The sequence below is a fragment of the Perca fluviatilis genome, chromosome 16 (assembly GCF_010015445.1).
Source record: "Perca fluviatilis chromosome 16, GENO_Pfluv_1.0, whole genome shotgun sequence".
Taxonomy (NCBI): Eukaryota; Metazoa; Chordata; class Actinopteri; order Perciformes; family Percidae; genus Perca; species Perca fluviatilis.
Window position 1 is genome coordinate 12,742,420 of NC_053127.1, and position 18,217 is coordinate 12,760,636.

The 18,217-nt window shown below is 40.4% G+C and overlaps 1 protein-coding gene across 5 annotated transcripts; it reads left to right on the top strand.

Annotated features, from left to right (window-relative positions):
• The first annotated feature begins 5,547 nt into the window (after nucleotides 1–5,547).
• pitx1 (paired-like homeodomain 1) lies at nucleotides 5,548–17,857 on the top strand. Of its 5 annotated transcripts, none has more exons than XM_039778170.1 (5): nucleotides 5,548–5,691; nucleotides 6,860–6,914; nucleotides 11,634–11,783; nucleotides 12,991–13,193; nucleotides 16,575–17,857. In XM_039778170.1, the coding sequence occupies exons 2-5, from the start codon at nucleotides 6,869–6,871 to the stop codon at nucleotides 17,121–17,123; spliced, it is 948 nt and encodes a 315-aa protein (XP_039634104.1). In that variant the 5' UTR covers nucleotides 5,548–5,691; nucleotides 6,860–6,868; the 3' UTR covers nucleotides 17,124–17,857. The 5 variants fall into 5 exon arrangements, with proteins under 5 accessions (XP_039634104.1, XP_039634107.1, XP_039634103.1 ...); XM_039778169.1 differs by lacking the exon at nucleotides 5,548–5,691 and adding an exon at nucleotides 6,378–6,425; XM_039778173.1 differs by lacking the exon at nucleotides 11,634–11,783.
• The last annotated feature ends 360 nt before the right edge of the window (nucleotides 17,858–18,217 follow it).

Genomic DNA, 18,217 nt, shown 5'->3' on the forward strand with positions numbered 1-18,217 from the left:
CTGATTGGCCAAAGTGTTTCCTGGAATCTGTGCTTCGCTCCGCAACCTGCGCTGTTGTTTAACTAGCTAGTATCAGCTGGAGCTACTGCAACGGAGTAGCTAGCTATATGCAGGACTTTGTGTCGTGAAAAATCACCAATAAAGGCTTTTAAACCAAATACTACACAAACTGACATGTCCCAACAGTAATGTGACCCGAAATTGGGGAGAAATGACCAACATTGGCCGCCAAGATTGTGGCGTTAGCATGCAGCTACTTAATATTTAGCAGTAGGCTAACGTTAGATTACGGAGCGAAGCAGTGAAGACTAATGGAATATAGCAGCACTTTCTACAGTTAAAAATAGATACAGATAAACAGATAAAGGCTTTTAAACCAAATACTCCATAACCAGAAATGTTTCAGGAGTAATGTAACCCAATTGGGGAAGATTTAACCACACTGGCAGCCAAAATGACATTGTTTACTGCCTTAGCATGTAGCTTCATGCAACAATGTTAACACTGCAGTAGGTTAAAAACACTTCAGTAGTTCCTGCCTGGAGCAGACAACCAATCATAGAAGTCTGGCTTAGAGCTGCGTAATACTTAGCCGAGAGTAGCAAAAAACTGTTGAAACTGGAGAACAGTTGGAAATCCCAACTCACAGGGATTTCTCTAAAATGTGGTTACCTCATTATTTGAGGTAACGTTTTACATGAAAATCCGACATAAGAAAATTGTAGATATGACAGAAAATACAGAAAAGCACAATATTTCCCCTTTAAGAAAACAAAACCCACTCTGAGAGTATCACATCAAATGGTAATATTCTAGATGCCTTGGGCATATATTTGGTATATTTGGGAACTATGGTGTCTCAGTTAGAGTTTCAATTTAAGTCTAGAACTCAATTTTGATAAATGGAGCCACCAATGGATCTGTAGTGTTGAAGAAATTAGTCAAAATAGATACAAATAAAGGGAATCTGTCATAAAACAGTGAATTATTTCAAGATCTATCACAGTAAGTATGCACTGCTGAGTTCGATTCCCAGTCCAGGCAGGGCCTTTATGTGTAGAGTTTGCATGTTTTCCTTGTGTTTGCGTGGGTTTCCTCCCACCATATAAATACATGCATGCTAGATAACTCCTGCCATTGCCCTTAACACAGGCACTGGCATTACAACTGTAGTCAGCCCCTGGGCACCGGACTATGGCTGCCCATTGCTCCTACTTAGTAAAGGATGGGTTAAATGCAAAGGATACTTTCATTGTATGTGTACATTTACTTGGCAAATTAAAGTAATTATCAGATGTTTTCAGATGACTCTAAACTGTAACTCCAACCCTGCTGTTTTTTTCACAAAGACAGTCAATAAGTAAGTGGAGTGAGGTGATGCTTTACTTTGGTGAATCATTTTAAAACGACTAACTTTCTGCCAACAGGAAACATTCTTGAAGACATGTTAAAATCTGGAATGAAAGAAGATGTACTTATTGAGACAGAGAAATGATAGAACCACATTTTTAGACAAGCTCATTCCAAGAGTGGCGCTAGAGCTGCCCGTTTTGGTGGTCAGCCATTTAAATGTTCTACCAAAAGGAAATATCACTTTAGCCAGCATTACGTTTATGCTCAGATGAAAAACTGGAAGCTGGACGTCCGCTTCTCATCAGCACTAAGCCAAAGAGGCCCACCGAGTTTGGATAAGTGGAAAAAAGGGATGATGCCTCCTCTTGAAATGATGATCTATGCACCAGACCTGTTTATGTTGGTAATCTCCGAGCCTTGCACAATCAAAACATCACTAATTTCACTGCCGATTGGAAACTGTGACATCTGCGTTTTCAACACACTTCAAGGGGGACTGCTTCAAAGAAGAAAAAAAAGAGGCAACAGGGAAGCATCCATTCCTCATAATAGCCCCAGTGATGAGAGGGTGACTTCATCCTCATCTGCTCACATTTTTGAAATGGATATTCATAGTGGAAATTTTATGCAGTAAATATCACGACTGTCTGTCTAAAGGAATGTTGTGTATCTGTCTCGGCAGGCTGGCTGGTTGAGTGTTTGGCTTGTTGACATGCAGGCGGACTCTCCGGCTCTGCTCCGAGTTAGAAAAACAGTTGCAACGTTACAAAGAGGCTTTCCATCATGTCAAGCCACGCAGCGTCCAACTCACAAAACCCTCCTGATTGATTCTGGACAACCTACGGTTCAAAAGCACTTCTCTGCTCCTCGCTCAACGGAAACAGGCATTACATACTAATGTCACCTGCTCCGCTTTATTATGATTGTCTTAGATGGGGAGCTCACTGGTTAAATGGGTGAAAAAAATCAAAAGACACCAGATTAAAACAGCTGATTCTACTATGGACCTTATTCCAATAAAACACACAACTCTGCAAGTGTGTGTGATGCTTGTATGTTAAATGTGTCCTACACACACACACACACACACACAAACACACCCTCTTCTTGTGATGGGGTGTGAGCACATACTTACAACCTCCTCTCGTGATGGGGTGTGAGCATGTTTTCCCACCTTTCCACCATGCATCAGCCCTTCTGTTATTTAGGAATAACTATTTACGCTGCGGGGGTGACCATCAGACATCAGGTCCTGGCCACAGACACATACCTCCTCCCCCTTCACACACACTCCAAACGGGCTAAATAATCCCTCCACCTATTGACACAGGAGAGATGAGGCCACAGCCTCACCTTCAGGGCACTACTTAACTCTTAGAGTCACTCGTTGAGTAATCACAGCATTCTCCTACCTGCCTGCCTAATTATACAGTCAGTGTGTGTGTGTGTGTGTGTGTGTGTGTGTGTGTGTGTGTGTGTGTGTGTGTGTGTACGTGAGAGATTCTATATGTAGCAATGCAGGCCACACAGGTAGACAATTGCACAGGCTGATTTTGCATATTATTACTATTTTGTGGATACAGTTGCATGCTAAGGATATGGTTCAGTATTGTGGCCTATATTGGGATTCACAAGAACACACTTGTAATGTGGCTCAAGCAGGATGACCTGCATGTTTGAGGTAGGCAGACTTTGAGTTGCAGCAATGGACCAATTGGACGTAAGCTGGTCAAATTCAACTGGTTAAAGTCAACTTTTAGGAGTTGCAAGTGGTTTATGGCTCTTGTTATTGTCTTATTGTATAATTCCGGCAAATTTATCTCGATTTTGAATTTGACAGAAAAATCAAGCAAAAGCTGCTCCTGACTTTCAAGAGTCTAAACTGTCTTGATTTTTTCTGCACAGATTTCAAGCCAGAGTATTACATCACATAGGCCTATTGGCACGTCCATTTTGATACAGGAGTAAACTGATGTGCTCCTGAAAAAAAACAAAAAAAAAACAAGCTGACGTGAGGATAGTTGAGAGAGCCTTCGGTGTCTCAAAGAGGCACAATGGGAAGGAGGTCTGTCCATGTCCTGGAGGGAGGCCCGCAGCTCCCCTTTAATCCCTCCAGGATCCTTCTCTCAGAGCCGGGCTTTGCTTCGTGCACAGCTCTTGGCCACGTTAAAAAGGAAAGTGTAAGGGTGGGACAAATTTCACACTTTCTCCCATGTCTCAGGCCAAAGAAGGAGCTTGTAAACCAAGTATGTGGAGCTGGAAATATTCTCTGCCACACAGACGCTGTGGTGGTTCAGAGGTGGGATTGGCTGTGCGTGGGCTGCACATCTTGGCTGTGGACATTTAAAATCCAGCCTGAGAGCGTTTTATGTCTCTGTTCAAAGATCAGTTCTGCAATAAGGATGTTGATAGGACATGAAAACACTTGTTTTTTCAGATCCTACCTATTGTAGGGCATATAAAGCTACATTAAATTAAAAGATGTATGTTTTAATATTAAATTGTTTTATTTCCATGGCTTTATTTATTAAACGTCTTAATCAGTGATCCTGTCCGCCCACGGCTTACAGTCTAAACCTACTTTAAACTCGGCTACTTGTGGTCTATAGGCTACTTTCCCATTTTAGGCATTTTGTCTATTAATACAACCGTGCTGCACCACTTAATAAGTGACCCCATGGCATCAGTTTATTTGGTTGCGCTAAAGGATTTATCAAAGTGTCTGTCTCCGTCGTTTTCTTTGTGTTTTGTGTCTCTCCGTTGCTGCGCCACAGCAGCTCAAAGGCCTGAATGTTTCCATCGGAGCACCTTAAATGATTTTCTAGATTTTTGTTTTGGCCTATTTGTATTCTTAAATGCAAAACTGTAATTAATTCAGTCGTATCCCCAACATTTGAGCCACAGAACAAATAAAATATATTGGCACAATTAAAATGTGTTGATTCATGTCAGGCCTACAGCAGAACAAAACGTTGCTTGAACCTGCATGTAAATATTAGGATATAAACAATTCATTCTTTAAATAATCATCCGTTAACAAGGGCTTTAGGCTGTAATGTTCAGACGGCTTATTGTTTGTCGAACCAATTAATAGTCGAGAAGACAAACATTAAGTGCCCGCACCCAAACAATCTGTAGAGACGGCCGGCTGTAGGCTATATTAATGACGCTCTTTAAAGAAATTAACTGCTGCCAACTACCTGTGTGAGTAAAATATGGGGATTAATCGTGTGTGACAAGAAAAGTAACACATAGGCTACAATAGACACTGGTTATATCAGTAACAGAACAGTAAAAACAATTAAATATCGGACGTTTGTGTTTAATTATGTTTCTACAAGAGTGAGACGTTAGACCATAACTGAGAACAAACTATTATTTTTCAAACCGCCAAACAGTTTTTACATCTGTGTGAGTTTCCAGAAAAGCAGTTTAAAAAGTGATGAGCTCATAAAAACACTTAAGACTAAATTTTTCTTGTTTTTCTTTACAGCCGCTGTCACAGCGCACACATACAAATAATACAGAGGGGAAAATGAGCTGCGGATTGTTTTTAAAACTATAAACTCAAATAAGAGCGGCATTATTATTATTATGATTATTATGATTATTATGATTATGATTATGATTATTATTATTATTATTATTATTATTATTATTATTTCCACACTACTACTAGCCTATATTATTACTACTAGCCTACTATCACCATCATTATATCAAAGTATAATGAAGTATAGGCTATACTACTTTTATATGACTCTGCTCGTTGCTCACATAATATTAGCTTGGTTGAAATATGAAAAAGAAGTGACACACAAAATATTTGAGTTGAGAAACGAGAATGAAAATACATTTTAAGATTAAGATCATTAAATTGACAATGAGGATAGATTTTTAAATGAAGATGAGGCTGAAGACTTCAGGTGAGGTTAAAGTTGTGGATTCAAAAAATATTATCATTATTATCATTATCATCATTATCATCATTATTATTATTATTATTATTATTATTATTATTATTATGAAGATAAAAAAAAACACTGGAATGAAGAGGAGATTGAAGGTGCTAGAAGATTAAGAGGATGACAACGGGGAGGTGGTGGCGGCGGTGAGGGGGGGGTTAAGGGTCGTGACGTCACCGCGAGGCGTGCTGCAGAGTGCTGGCGAAGAAAACCAAAGCAGCGGCGCAGAGACGCAACCAAAAGCGCTGATTATCGCGGACGCAGCGTTACGCGCAGCCGGCACATAAAGTGGATTTACTTAACACCTGCATGGGGAACCTCTGAGGCTTTATTTCTTTTTTCTCTGTCCTCTGCCTCTGCTGGGGACCAACTGGTGAGTAAAACACACACCTCGTCTCTAAGGTCGCTGATTTTTTAGCTCAGGGAATCAGTCAGAAGGTTTGCTGGCATCTCGCTCTTGACCGTTTTACGCTTCGGATGTTGCAAATATGAGTCACACATGAGTCGTTAAGCAGGATGGAGAAAATTAAATGTTGACAAGTACTGACTAAGCAGTGCATGGTGTCTGCTAGTAGGGGTCAGAGAGGCTGTAGTGACCATATGAGGCCGGAGACATATGGGATGCAGATTTACGCACATCAACGATTTCTGGAGTAAAACAGCAGCAGCGTCTGTAGAAAACTAGTTAGCAGTTCAAATAGAATTTGTGCTATTCAGAGTGCCTGAGCATCATCGCCAGCCAGATAAAGCATGTAGACTACTTTATTATTTCCAGTGTACTCCTTCGTTAATCTCTGACTGACGCGTTAAATGAACCAAATGAATACAAAGTGCAGGCGGGTGCGCGCCACTGAAGCGTGTGAACACGGAGGGACAGAAGGGAGCTGAGCGAAGATTTACTGAGGACATAGAAGCAGCAAATGGATTCCTGTAGATAAGAGGTGCTGTGTGTGTGTGTGTGTGTGTGTGTGTGTGTGTGTGTGTGTGTGTGTGTGTGTGTGTGTGTGTGTGTGTGTGTGTGTGTGTGTGTGTGTGTATAAAGGTAAGCGTTGTGATGTTGGGTTAGGGATGGTAATGAGGGCCGAAAACCAAGATATGCATGTAAAGGTAGGCTAAATAAAATAGAATGACAGTTTAAATGTGTCAAGATAATGGTTAAAGGTTTGGGGTTGTTGCTAAGTTTTAAAATATGGTTAGGTATTTTTTTTATTGTTTCGTTTTGGCTGCATTGACTTGTGATTATCTGCATTTCTTAATTTTCAAATAAAAAAAAGTGTTTGCGAGTTAAGAGGAGGACGCAAAAATAAGTCAACATGAATATGAATTTTCCTGTAACAAGAGTTATCACAGGATTTTTGGTTGTTAGTTTTGAACTAATTTAGTTTAGCCAGCAAAAATCAGATTATAAATGTATCTATCATTTATAGCCTATATAGACTCCTATTTAGTTAAAGAGGAAAATACATGTATTTGACTTCTTTTAAAATCAGATATGCAGGATTATTTTTCTTCTGATGCAACTTTCTTCTTCTGTTTTTCAGGTAATTGTAATGGAACTGAATCTTTCGAAGAATGCGATTTCTTGTGGGGACCCAGGTTTGACTTTTTCCTCTTCACAACTATTAAATCATTAGATTGTCTCATGAGAGTATAACAACTAGATACTATCATGTAAAGCAAAAAGGATGCTGTAGTCCAAGTACGGATTTGTACCTTCCGTTCTGTTTTTTTGCGCAAAGTCAGAACTCATTGGTAAATCTTTAAGCACAGGCATCTGCTTTTAGACGCAATATGTTTGATGTGGTAGCAGACCGAAACACCATTTTCAACAATGCAGCCTATAGTTGACGTTTTTTTTTACACAGTCTTCTGCTTTTTGTGTCTGTAACTTTAATGGTGATTTCCCGGCGAGTCATTTTGCCTTGCAAAAACAAAAAAGTATCAAGCCAGATAGAAAGGAAAACTGTTTACAAGTAGCCTAATATTTTTCTCATAAAACCAAATTCAGTTTTTAAATGGACAAAAAAGGTTTTCTGCAAATCTGGATTTAAATGACTAACCAAAGAAAGAGCGTCTAATGTAGGTATACGTGAGAACTTAAGGAAACTATCCGCGGTTTTTAAGACATTTAAATGCCTTACATGCACGTGAGGCGGAGACTACAATCCTTTCAAATGTATTCTTTCAGGAAATAATTATCATTTATAATAAATCTGCTTGGACTTAAAAATGGCAATTCCTAAATACCACGAAAACAAAGACACATTGGCTGAAAGAGGTTAGGACTGCTGAGTAGGTTTGTATTTTTGCTGGTTAAGGAAAATCTTACTAAAAAGGACCTTAATTAAAGTTACAGTGGAATCTATGTTGGTTAATGACTATCACCAAACTCCTTTGTGTGTTCGAGAAATGTGTATTTGTTTGGGAACTCCACCTCAACTCACGTCACCAATCTTGTAACTTTCTATAAAACCACAGTAAACTTCTGCTGGGCTGAATAAAACATACAATAAACATAGTATTATGAATGCATTAACTCCGAACTTCCTTAAGTTCTTACAGGAAATTCGAAAGATTCAACATTTTACAGCATTTTGTAGAGCTTTTTCTAATGAGAATTCCCTGCGAAGGCCATTAGGTTGTTGTTTTATTTACACCTGCATCTCCTCTGTCAGGTTGGTTGTTGATTGTCAGGCTCCAGGTCAAACAGTCCTTGGACCAAGCAGGGAAACCATCACCAAGGAAATAATCAGCTCTGTCCTTCTCCAGTTACCCACCGTGTCCAGTTACATCTCCCCTGCTGTCCCTTTGAATCTGCTCTCCAGCTTTAATTTTCTATATGCATTGTTTTTTGGCCTCTGTGGTTCTATCTTTACTTTGTTTGGTTGCCTTACAGTGAAGAGAGGAAAAAGACTGTGCACCAAGACTGTATTTGTATGTGTGTTTGATGTGATTAACGGTGGTCGCAGAGTTTATTTTCACTTCTTGGGGGAAAAATATGAGTGTTTGCATTTCCACTGGCCTTTAACCTGTCCTGCCGGATGGAAAGGCTTTTTAACTCATCCATCACACGCAAGTGCCCTCCAGAGCAGAGGAGGAGCAGGCAAAGGCAGGGATGCAGGTTGAAGAGGCTGGGTATTTAGATTACCCCCATCTATCAGCCTGTAATATGTGCTGTGGAAAGAGGAAGGTACAATCACAGGAGCTCCTCCATGGAAAATCTCCATGTGCTGTAAATCCTTTAATATTCCAATGGGGACATGAAGGGTCAGTGGGTGTATTGTGATTTTATTTTTTTTAAGTCTACCAGTGCTGCTGTAATATTCATATCATATTGGGGAAATTACTTTAAGGCCTATATGTTTTCAGTATCTCACACTAAAGACTTCAGTTCAGGAAAAGCTGCACAACTGCTCTAAAAACACCCCATTGACCCACACAGAGCCGTTTACACTTGGATACGCAATGCACCCACACCCCAAACTAACACGTCCTTTCAGTCCTCACAACCTAAATAGAAAATACCACCTGCTGACACAATGGCATTTACAAAATGCATAATTTAACCAATATAGCTCACAGATCCTACTTCCACTCTCGTGTTTTGGTCACCAGCTGAATGCGTCTCTCTGCACCAAATCTCTCCCAAAACCATTTTACGCACTTGGGTGCAGCTCACAAAGCGAGTAAGGAGGTAGGGGATAGTGGATTTCTGCCCAAGGGCACTTCAGTAGTCTATATGTGAGGGTCGAACCTATTAAAGGCCTATACTGCACACGGGCCACCGGGAGCTGGATAGTCTAATAATGGCATAAATCTGCTATAAGAATCAAAACAATTGGATTGCTTGATTCCATTTCTAGATATTCATATTTCTTAATTAGAAATACATATGGCAGGCCTTGGTTTAGAAATATATATTAGTACAGGCCCTCAGCCCCATTCTTTAGAACACGCTATGTGCAGAGAGAAACTGAACAACTATATATGGGAAAAGCAAAGTGATTGTTGAGAGCTTTGCACAATTGTCTTTTGAAAGAGCCCTTGGGGAGTTTTCCGGTCGGACGGGGATCTCATGTCAGAAGTCACTGTCATACAATGGCCGAAAATGCTCGAGACTGGCGCCGATGACAGTCCGGGTCCCAGACGGTGAGGCATGAGCCGGTGCGCATTTACCCGACACATGTAGGCTATAAGCCGAGCCACAGCAGGTCAGCCGGTCTCATATTGAAGTGTTTGTTGCACTAGTTTTCTGTTTAGGCGTAATTGCACACAGACACAAAATGTAATTTCCTGGTTGGCAGATTAAATTTTCATTAATAGCTAATTGTGCCGATGGGTTTCATTATTATAGCAAAAAAAAAAAAAAAAAAGTACTTCAAGAAAACGAGGTTTAATTGGGAACTACTTTTTGACTACACTGGCAAATGATTGCCTTCTTTTGGTAGATCTACTACAGAAAAAGATTCAAACCTGAAATGTTGCTGTTGGTCTACACATGCGCAATCACACAAGAGATCTTAGCACGCAGGGGTCAAATATATAGGCACAATATGTCCGAATAAAGCCTTTATGTTGCGTCAAACTAAAACCCGCAAACTAAAGGACTAAATATTGCTCTTAATAAAAACAAACTTCTTCTTCCCAATATGCACCACTCATATACCTAAACCGTAAATCATTACAATAAGGCCTTACCTGACAGGCGCTCCTGCATTTTCTAACAAAGAAAGTTTAAAAGAAAAAAAAAATCAAGTTTTAGGAGAAGGAATGACAGATTATGATCAGACCAGAACACACCCTGAAATTATAACATCTGATTTGAAATTGTATTAGTTCTTTCACATCTTTATCCAAATTATACCTACCACAGGACTCGATTGGGTTTGAAATTCCAAATTGCATGATTATTTTCTCCACAATGTATATACACAGTATATTCAGATATATTCAGTGATGAGCGTGCGCCTGCAACTGGCCACCACTGGCTGCCATATGTGCGTCAGCGCCAACAAAAGTGACTGAAAGCAAATGTGTCACCATCAGCAGTCACATTCAGCTTACCTGCAATCACATCATCGATCTTTAATGGATTTTGTATTGAAGGGTCCAGTCACCAGCAGTGTAGTCAGACCACTCAATGTATGTTGTTGAAGTTTAGAAAAAGGTTTTATTAATGTTTGATCATTATGTTTGGGGAAAGTGCGGCACACACAGATCTGCTCCTGTCAGATTATCATCATTTACCAACATAGTAAAACAGCCTGATGTTTGTCCTGCAACGGAAAACACAGCGCAGGTACAACGTGTTTTTGGCAAAGAGCTCTGATCTGGCTTTTATTAGTCATGATTGCTTATTTGTCAAAGTGAACCAATGAGATGATAGAACGACACTTCACTGTCAGTTTACAGCGCGTGCCATTATTCATACACACAATGATCTTAATATCACCATGCACTTTTCATACTGAGGAAACCGTAACTGGGCAGGCCTGTGTTAGATGGCAAATGTTTATTCAGCTCAGTGCATATCCGAGATATACATTGTTTGGGGAGCGCGTGTGTGTATAAGCGCACACATTGCGCTGCGCCGGACGCATTTCAAAACATGCCTGCACGAATAAAAGGCCCATTTTACTCCTAAATAGCAATGCGCTAGTTTGCACGCCCCCGACAACTGAAAAAAAAGCAAATGAACGCTGCAAAAAATATCTACGTTAACCAGTCGTTCTGTCTAATACTGGGTCGAGTAAGTCGATTAATTAACAAACTGGAGTATAAAGTCGCTTGGTAGAAATGGTCCGTTTTGCTCAGATAGGACGCGTTTTACGTTTTCACTGCAGCTAAACTTGATTTGCATGCGATAAATCCAAACGTCTGATGAATTGTTTTTTATTTTTTTAGCTTGACGTCAGAATTGTTGGGCTGGATGTTTTCTTGCAGCGGGCCGGCTTAGTGGGTGGGACTCGCTCATTTTGGGGAGGTTAAACGCAGCTGATGGGTGGGTCTCTACGTGGGTTGGAGAGCCGGAGCTTCCTCTCAGTCACAGCGGGCACAAGCTTTTCCCTGCAGCGAGAGAAGGGGAGCAGTCACTGCTGTAGAGGAGGGAAACGGGGCTGTGTGTTTTGTTTTTAAAATTTTCTTCCTCTAAGTCTCTTCGGGAAAGAACACTTTCGTGGAAGTTCTCCCTGTGTGATTCATCCTCTCATGTCGTGGTGTGTGTCTGGCAGCGGGTGGATTGTTAGCTGTTGAGGAAAGCTTTGTGCACCCAAGGATTCACCCCGTTTCCCCTTTGTACGCATCCTTCTCTTCAAGGTGGGATGAATTTGGACAGAGTCGCAGAGGCAGTGAGAGCACCGCCGGCCCGCGACGTGGCCCCCGCGTTTCATTTACCGAGAACTTCAAACAGCAGTCGAGAAACTTTAGAGAACTCAAGCAGCGAGTCTTCAGACACAGAGTTGGCAGGTACACAGTCAGAGTGCTTTTAGCAACTCGAATTCTTCTTCTAAGTGCAATAACAGTTTATTTTACGTCTCCATAAGCCCGTTTACGGTGGACTGTCACAGAGGCACGTCGACAGTTTAACGCTACGGAAAAATGAGACAATTTTGTCCCAGTGTTTGCTTATTCTCACTGCAACGATGATGCATTTCCGTGTATTACGGTGCAACATGTACAAAGATAAAACACACCAGAATCCATTTGCAGTAAATCTTAGTTTGGTTTATTTCTGTTCTGCAGTTCAATGCGCATAAATACAACAGAACGCGGACAACAGTCCGGTTTTGGTGCAGTTAAACGCATTTCTTTTGTTTATTGCGGGCTGAACCAAACACTTGGCAGGATCCCGAGGTCTGTCAAAGAAAAATGTGGAGAACAGCCTGGCCTGGTGTCAGTAAATGCATTAAAACAAACTATAAATATTGGGACCATCCACTAATCTAAACCACAAGGTCTGTATTAACAATTCTTGGAGAAGCTTTTTGTTCTTCAACTTGGCAACATTTTATTTTTTATTTTATTTTTTTTAGAAAAACTGACTTTCTTCCCCGTCTCACTCCATATGAGGAAGAAATGGCAAATTTGGGTGATTGTCATTTCTCATTTCCTTTGCTGAGATTTTTCATGGGGCTTAAATTAAATAATGTGGCTTTGGGTTTTAAGTTCCTTTTTATTTTTGGCAAACATTACAGAGACCATTCCCTTTTTTGTGATTTACTTTTGCACGTGTTGACCCATCAGTTTAATGAGCCAATCTTGTTAGAACATGAATACAAGATAGCAGTTGGGAGATAAGAGTGGGCAAAAATATATATTGATCTATCCGCGTAAAGCGAGGAAGATCTAAGTGTGTTTGAAATAATTGATACAAAACTTACATTAATTTGTCACTTTTCTTCTGGGGCTTATTCTTTACTTTGTAAATAATGTATTTATAGCTTTGGCGTTGCTTATTTCATGCTGACAGGCCATTTCGGTTATAGTTGCCCTAAAGCTTTAGGGGGGGTTGGCACGTTGGTGCACTTATTTTTCCTCTTAAACGTTTAACTTTTAAGGTGAAAATATTAACGTTTTTAAATGCAAAATGTCCCTTATGTACATGTTATTCAAAGTATCATATCCGTAGCATAGAATAATTGCACCCCGATTTATATCTGATATGTATCCACAGAAAAGGAGAGGAGCGCCGAACACAGGAGTGATGACGGGAACGCAGACGATCCCAAGAAGAAGAAGCAGCGGCGGCAGCGGACTCACTTCACCAGCCAGCAGCTGCAGGAGCTGGAAGCCACTTTCCAGAGGAACCGCTACCCGGATATGAGCACCAGGGAGGAAATCGCCGTGTGGACCAACCTGACCGAGGCCAGAGTCCGGGTAAGAGGCCAGCAGGCAGGCCGCCGGCCGTGCGTAATCTGTGCGTAAAGACGATTTGACAAATAAATGACAGCATTTCCAACAACAACTCCAACACACATGAACCAAATAATAAAAAAAAAATACAATGTTAAGCGAAATACTCTGAAATAAGTAGTTATAAGAAAATTAAAGCAAAAAGTGACTTAAAAGTATACTAAAAAAACAAACCCATAAAACTTGATATCAGTGTCGCACACACTTGGTGCGCTGAGAGTATAACCTCTTGTTCCAACTAACATTTATATACAAAACTGACGATTGATTTGCCTAAACAGAGCTATTTTGATAAGATTGTAGAAAAATCTCCACTCAGGATGTCCACACAGACTCTCTCTCCCAGCATTTGCATTTCATATCAGGACAAGCCGATAACACTATCTACACAGTGTCAGCAAAACGACATCTTCGTGTACGGTTACTGAATGAAGGAGTGGAAATCCAGCCTTTTAACAGTGCATGTAAATGATTGCAGTGACTTAAACAACCCAGTTGGAAACAAAATGTGTGATATATATATGATATAATTCAGAGACTCGCTGAAGAAAATCCTTTGACATGAAACTGGAAGACTTTTCGAACTGTGTTAACATATATTAAGTTGCAGTCATCCCTGACTGAGCTAAGGTGCATCCCAAAGGTCTTTCAAATTTTAAAACAAGTGCTTAATTCTCAACTGACAAAAGCAGGGCTAAAAGACACCTTCCTGCAACACATTTCATGTTTAAAATTTAGCAGAAATACAAGCCGTTAACTATTTGGTTCGGTTGGAATTTATATCCCTTTTTGAGGGTGTACCCACGCTGCTAATGGAGGATTTGTCTTTTGATGACATCATCACCAGTCCGGACCCTTATTTATCCCCGTGGAGGAGACTGCATGCAGCCAAATCTACCTGGAGCTGTGCAATGAATAGTTTATCGTGTGATAATATTTATTCACGGAGGATTTTTCAACATCAGTACGACAGATTTAACAACTTTGGAGGAAAAAAAACAAACATAACCAACTTTAATCATAAGATGTTTGAATATAACAGAAAACAAACAACAAATTGCTTTCAACTCTGCAGGGCGACGCAATCTTTACACACCATACATTCATGCTGGCTGCGCTTTTCTCAGATAAAAATGTGGATGCAAGAAACGCGCGTTAAACACAAAACAATGCAGTTGGTTTTCATTTACAGCAACTGGCGCCCGGCAGCCCGTCCTTGCCAAAAAAGCAACAGTCTCAAATTGCATTAAAAAAATGCACACAGCTATTTAAAGTGCAGGGGAAAGTAAAAAGAACTCTCAGAACAAGTTTAAAGTGCTGGATTTTTATTTCTGGAGCCAAGGAGGGTGGATTTCCAACAGTGCAGCCTTTTATTTGGCGGAATAAAAAGAACATTGTAAAGCTCGTTGCGTGACACAGCGCAGACCGACTATTTCGGATTCATATCTGAGCATTTATTAAAAACGTTTTGACATTTTAAAGTGTTTGTACTTGACCTTTTAAGGTCATCAGTGTCCAATCAAGTTTGACAGATAATGTATTGAGACTGAATAATATTTGTGGGCTCAGCTATTTCGCATGTTTCCATTGTTTGATTAGCTCTAATGGAAGTGTTTGCTTGTTAAAACGCCATTAAAAGCTAAAGTACTTTTTACATTATTTTTATTTTGTTTGTTCGGTACAGGAAACGGTGCTGTGAAACGGAGCCTGCGTGTTTCCTCCGCAGCTCTGTCACATCGCTCATGTCTTTGTGGACAATTTGTCCGCAGCACCCTGTTCCCTGCACGACTATAAATAGCCACCGCGGGCCCGTCTGATGATTCAACTTGTAAACTGTTTCTACTGTGAATTAAAAAATGACTCTCAGAGTGCCGACTAACCGATATTTTGTCAGGTTTCGATAAGGCGTGAGGATATCCAGAGGCTCGTTTCTGATTAATTTACAGTCGTCCCATGCGCGTGTTTGATCCATGCTGTAAACTTGTTGGTTTGATTTTGAGATGTCTGACCTACATACCGGTTCTTGGGCACATAGTCTACATACACACGCGTTCATTCAACCCGCACGCAATGCAGAATTAATTTCATTGCTAGACATGAAGTAATACAAATTAAAAAGGAAATTCGCCAACCACCAATTTACCCTCAACACATCCTTTGCTCCAGCTTTAGTCAAAAACATTTATGTTGTAGGCTGTGTTACTGGCTCTTATTTGAATTATTTCTGTTTTGAAACTCAATTCATGAGCTTCCTTTAGGCTACATTTTGTAAACTATTTTAAAATCTTTCATGACAGGAATCAAATTGCATAAAATTTAAAATATTTTAAGATACATTTTCTCACACGGAATATTCAATTTAAAAAGAAAATTCAAGAACGTTTACATGCACGATTGTGGACAAGGTTGATCATCCTTGAGCACTCAGATAATTTCACTTCATGAGCAAATAACTAACTCAAATAGCCTAAACGTGGCTTTGAAAATAAGGCAGTTTGGGACTGTCACTATGTATGTATTTACCAAATTTTAAGGGGAATTTTACTGGATGAATTTGAAGTGGTCTGTTTGGACTCTAGAGCTGCAACACATACTTCTTTAATTTAATGTGGGACTGATTGTGAGGATTTTAGAATGAAAAGACGATTAGGCCCAAGTTCGTGGAAAAAAAAAATTTTAGCATAGGCTAAAATGTATAGAGCTTAACTGAAAACACTGACCATGAGGCAAATGTGTGTGTTCTTCAAGATATAATACAGTCTTGGCCTTTTTTGCTGTGTTTGCAAACTGCTGTAAACCAATCCTCAGCCATCTGAGAACATCATTCAATGTGGGACTACAGCTTCACATTTAACAATGTAGGGCGATTGAGTGTGTCTTTTAATACCGATGGAAAAGTATTTCTGTGCACTTTGGAGTTCCAAATGTGCTGCTGTCTTCAGGGTGTGTTGATGTTTTAGCCACAGAACACACACACAAATACAACATTGTGTGTGCTATTTAAAGAAAAATCTAAAAACAAATCTAAAATTTGTATAATTTCTTGCGGTTAAATACTTACAACAATTTGACATTTAAGAAAAATGCCGGTACAGCGTCATTGTGAATGGAAAATTGGATTATAGCCTATTACTTGTAATAGACTATAATCCAATGGACTGCAGCATACTTACATACAGACATTTGGAGAGTTTGGCCCGTACGACAATACGTTTAGGAAGTGTAGGCCTATGGCAAAAACAAAATCAGGAACCAAAAGACATTCACATTTGACTATTTGGGGGCCGAGTGGTACCTGGCTCATTCCTCAAAGTCCACAGCACTAACCGTGTGTGTCTCCTCCAGGTGTGGTTCAAAAACCGTCGGGCTAAGTGGAGGAAGCGGGAGCGCAACCAGCAGATGGACCTGTGCAAGAACAGCTACCTGCCGCAGTTCAGCGGACTCATGCAACCTTATGAAGACATGTACCCGGCGTACACTTACAACAACTGGACCAACAAGGGCCTCACCCCGGCGCCGCTGTCCACCAAGAACTTCACCTTCTTCAACTCCATGAGCCCCCTTACCTCGCAGTCCATGTTCCCGACGCCCAACTCCATCTCCTCCATGACCATGGCCTCCGGGATGGGCCACTCCGCCGTGCCGGGGATGCCCACCCCGGGCCTCAACAACATCAGCAACCTGAACGGGATCGGCACGTCTGGCATCAACTCTGCCATGTCGTCGTCCGCGTGTCCGTACGGGCCTCCCGGCTCTCCCTACAGCGTTTACCGGGACACTTGCAACTCCAGCCTGGCCACCCTCAGACTCAAATCCAAACAGCATCCAACTTTTGGATACAGCAGCCTGCAGAGCCCCGGGTCGAGCCTGAACGCCTGTCAATACAACAGCTGACGGGCCAAAAGCGCGGCCTAAATGTTACAAATATAAATAAATAGATGTGATAAACGGACACGGTGTCAAGAGCTTTCAGGCTACCTGCGGATGAAAAAAATTCAAGACAACTAAACTGGATTAGTTGCAATCATTTAAAAAAAAAATTATTAAAAAAAAAGAGGAAAACATGGATTATGCGGGTTATGTTTACCAATGAACTTGCACAGCAATTGAAATGTCCAGTTTTTTTGGATAAAAAAAAAAGATGAAGACGTGTTAAATTGCTGCATTGTACATATATAAATGTAAATATATACAGGTCTAACATAAAACAGACGATGGGATTTTTTTTGTGCTTGCTTGCTTTTGAAGACTGGCTGGGGGGGGGGGTCTCGATTTAACAAGGATTTGCAAAAAAAAAATAGTGTCGAGCATATCATGAACTCAATACGAGAAAAGAAATTGAACCTATATTGTACATATTTTATACTGCTTATGTGTGCTTTCTATTTACCGTTTATGCAGGGTACCACCGGCCCGTTCAGTGACTTTATTTTGAAATGTGTTTTGTTTGCTGAAACAGAAAAACCCCGCATGTTTAAACTTGAGTGCAACGTGTTTTGTACGATAATGTAAGACTTTGCAGAAGTTCATTAGCCTAAGCTGTATACAAAAGTCGATTCAAAGTCCTCATGTGTTTATGGTAACATGTTTGTTTGAATAAACTCCAGGAAAAAGGTTTATTTCAAGTAGCCCATGTTTAAGAAGAGTCTTTGTTTAACGAGACAGGCGCATGTGGGCCAGTTTCCCCCCCATAGGAGCTAAATTAATAACCTAATACCCGCAGCCTATCGATCCACTCAGTTTAAAAGGATTCTCAGAAATGGCCTATGAAGATTTTTTTTTTTTTTTTTTTTTTAAGGATCACTGGGACTAGCCAGTAGGTATCTGGGCTTTAACCACGATACATTCATTATTCTTTTCCTTTTGTTAATTTTGAAGCTTATTCGTGCATTATTGTATTTCCTTTCACTTTATTGCACATCAAATTACATTTTCTCTGTGGAGGAAGAAATTTGTTATTACGCATCTTACCAAATTTCCAGACCTTA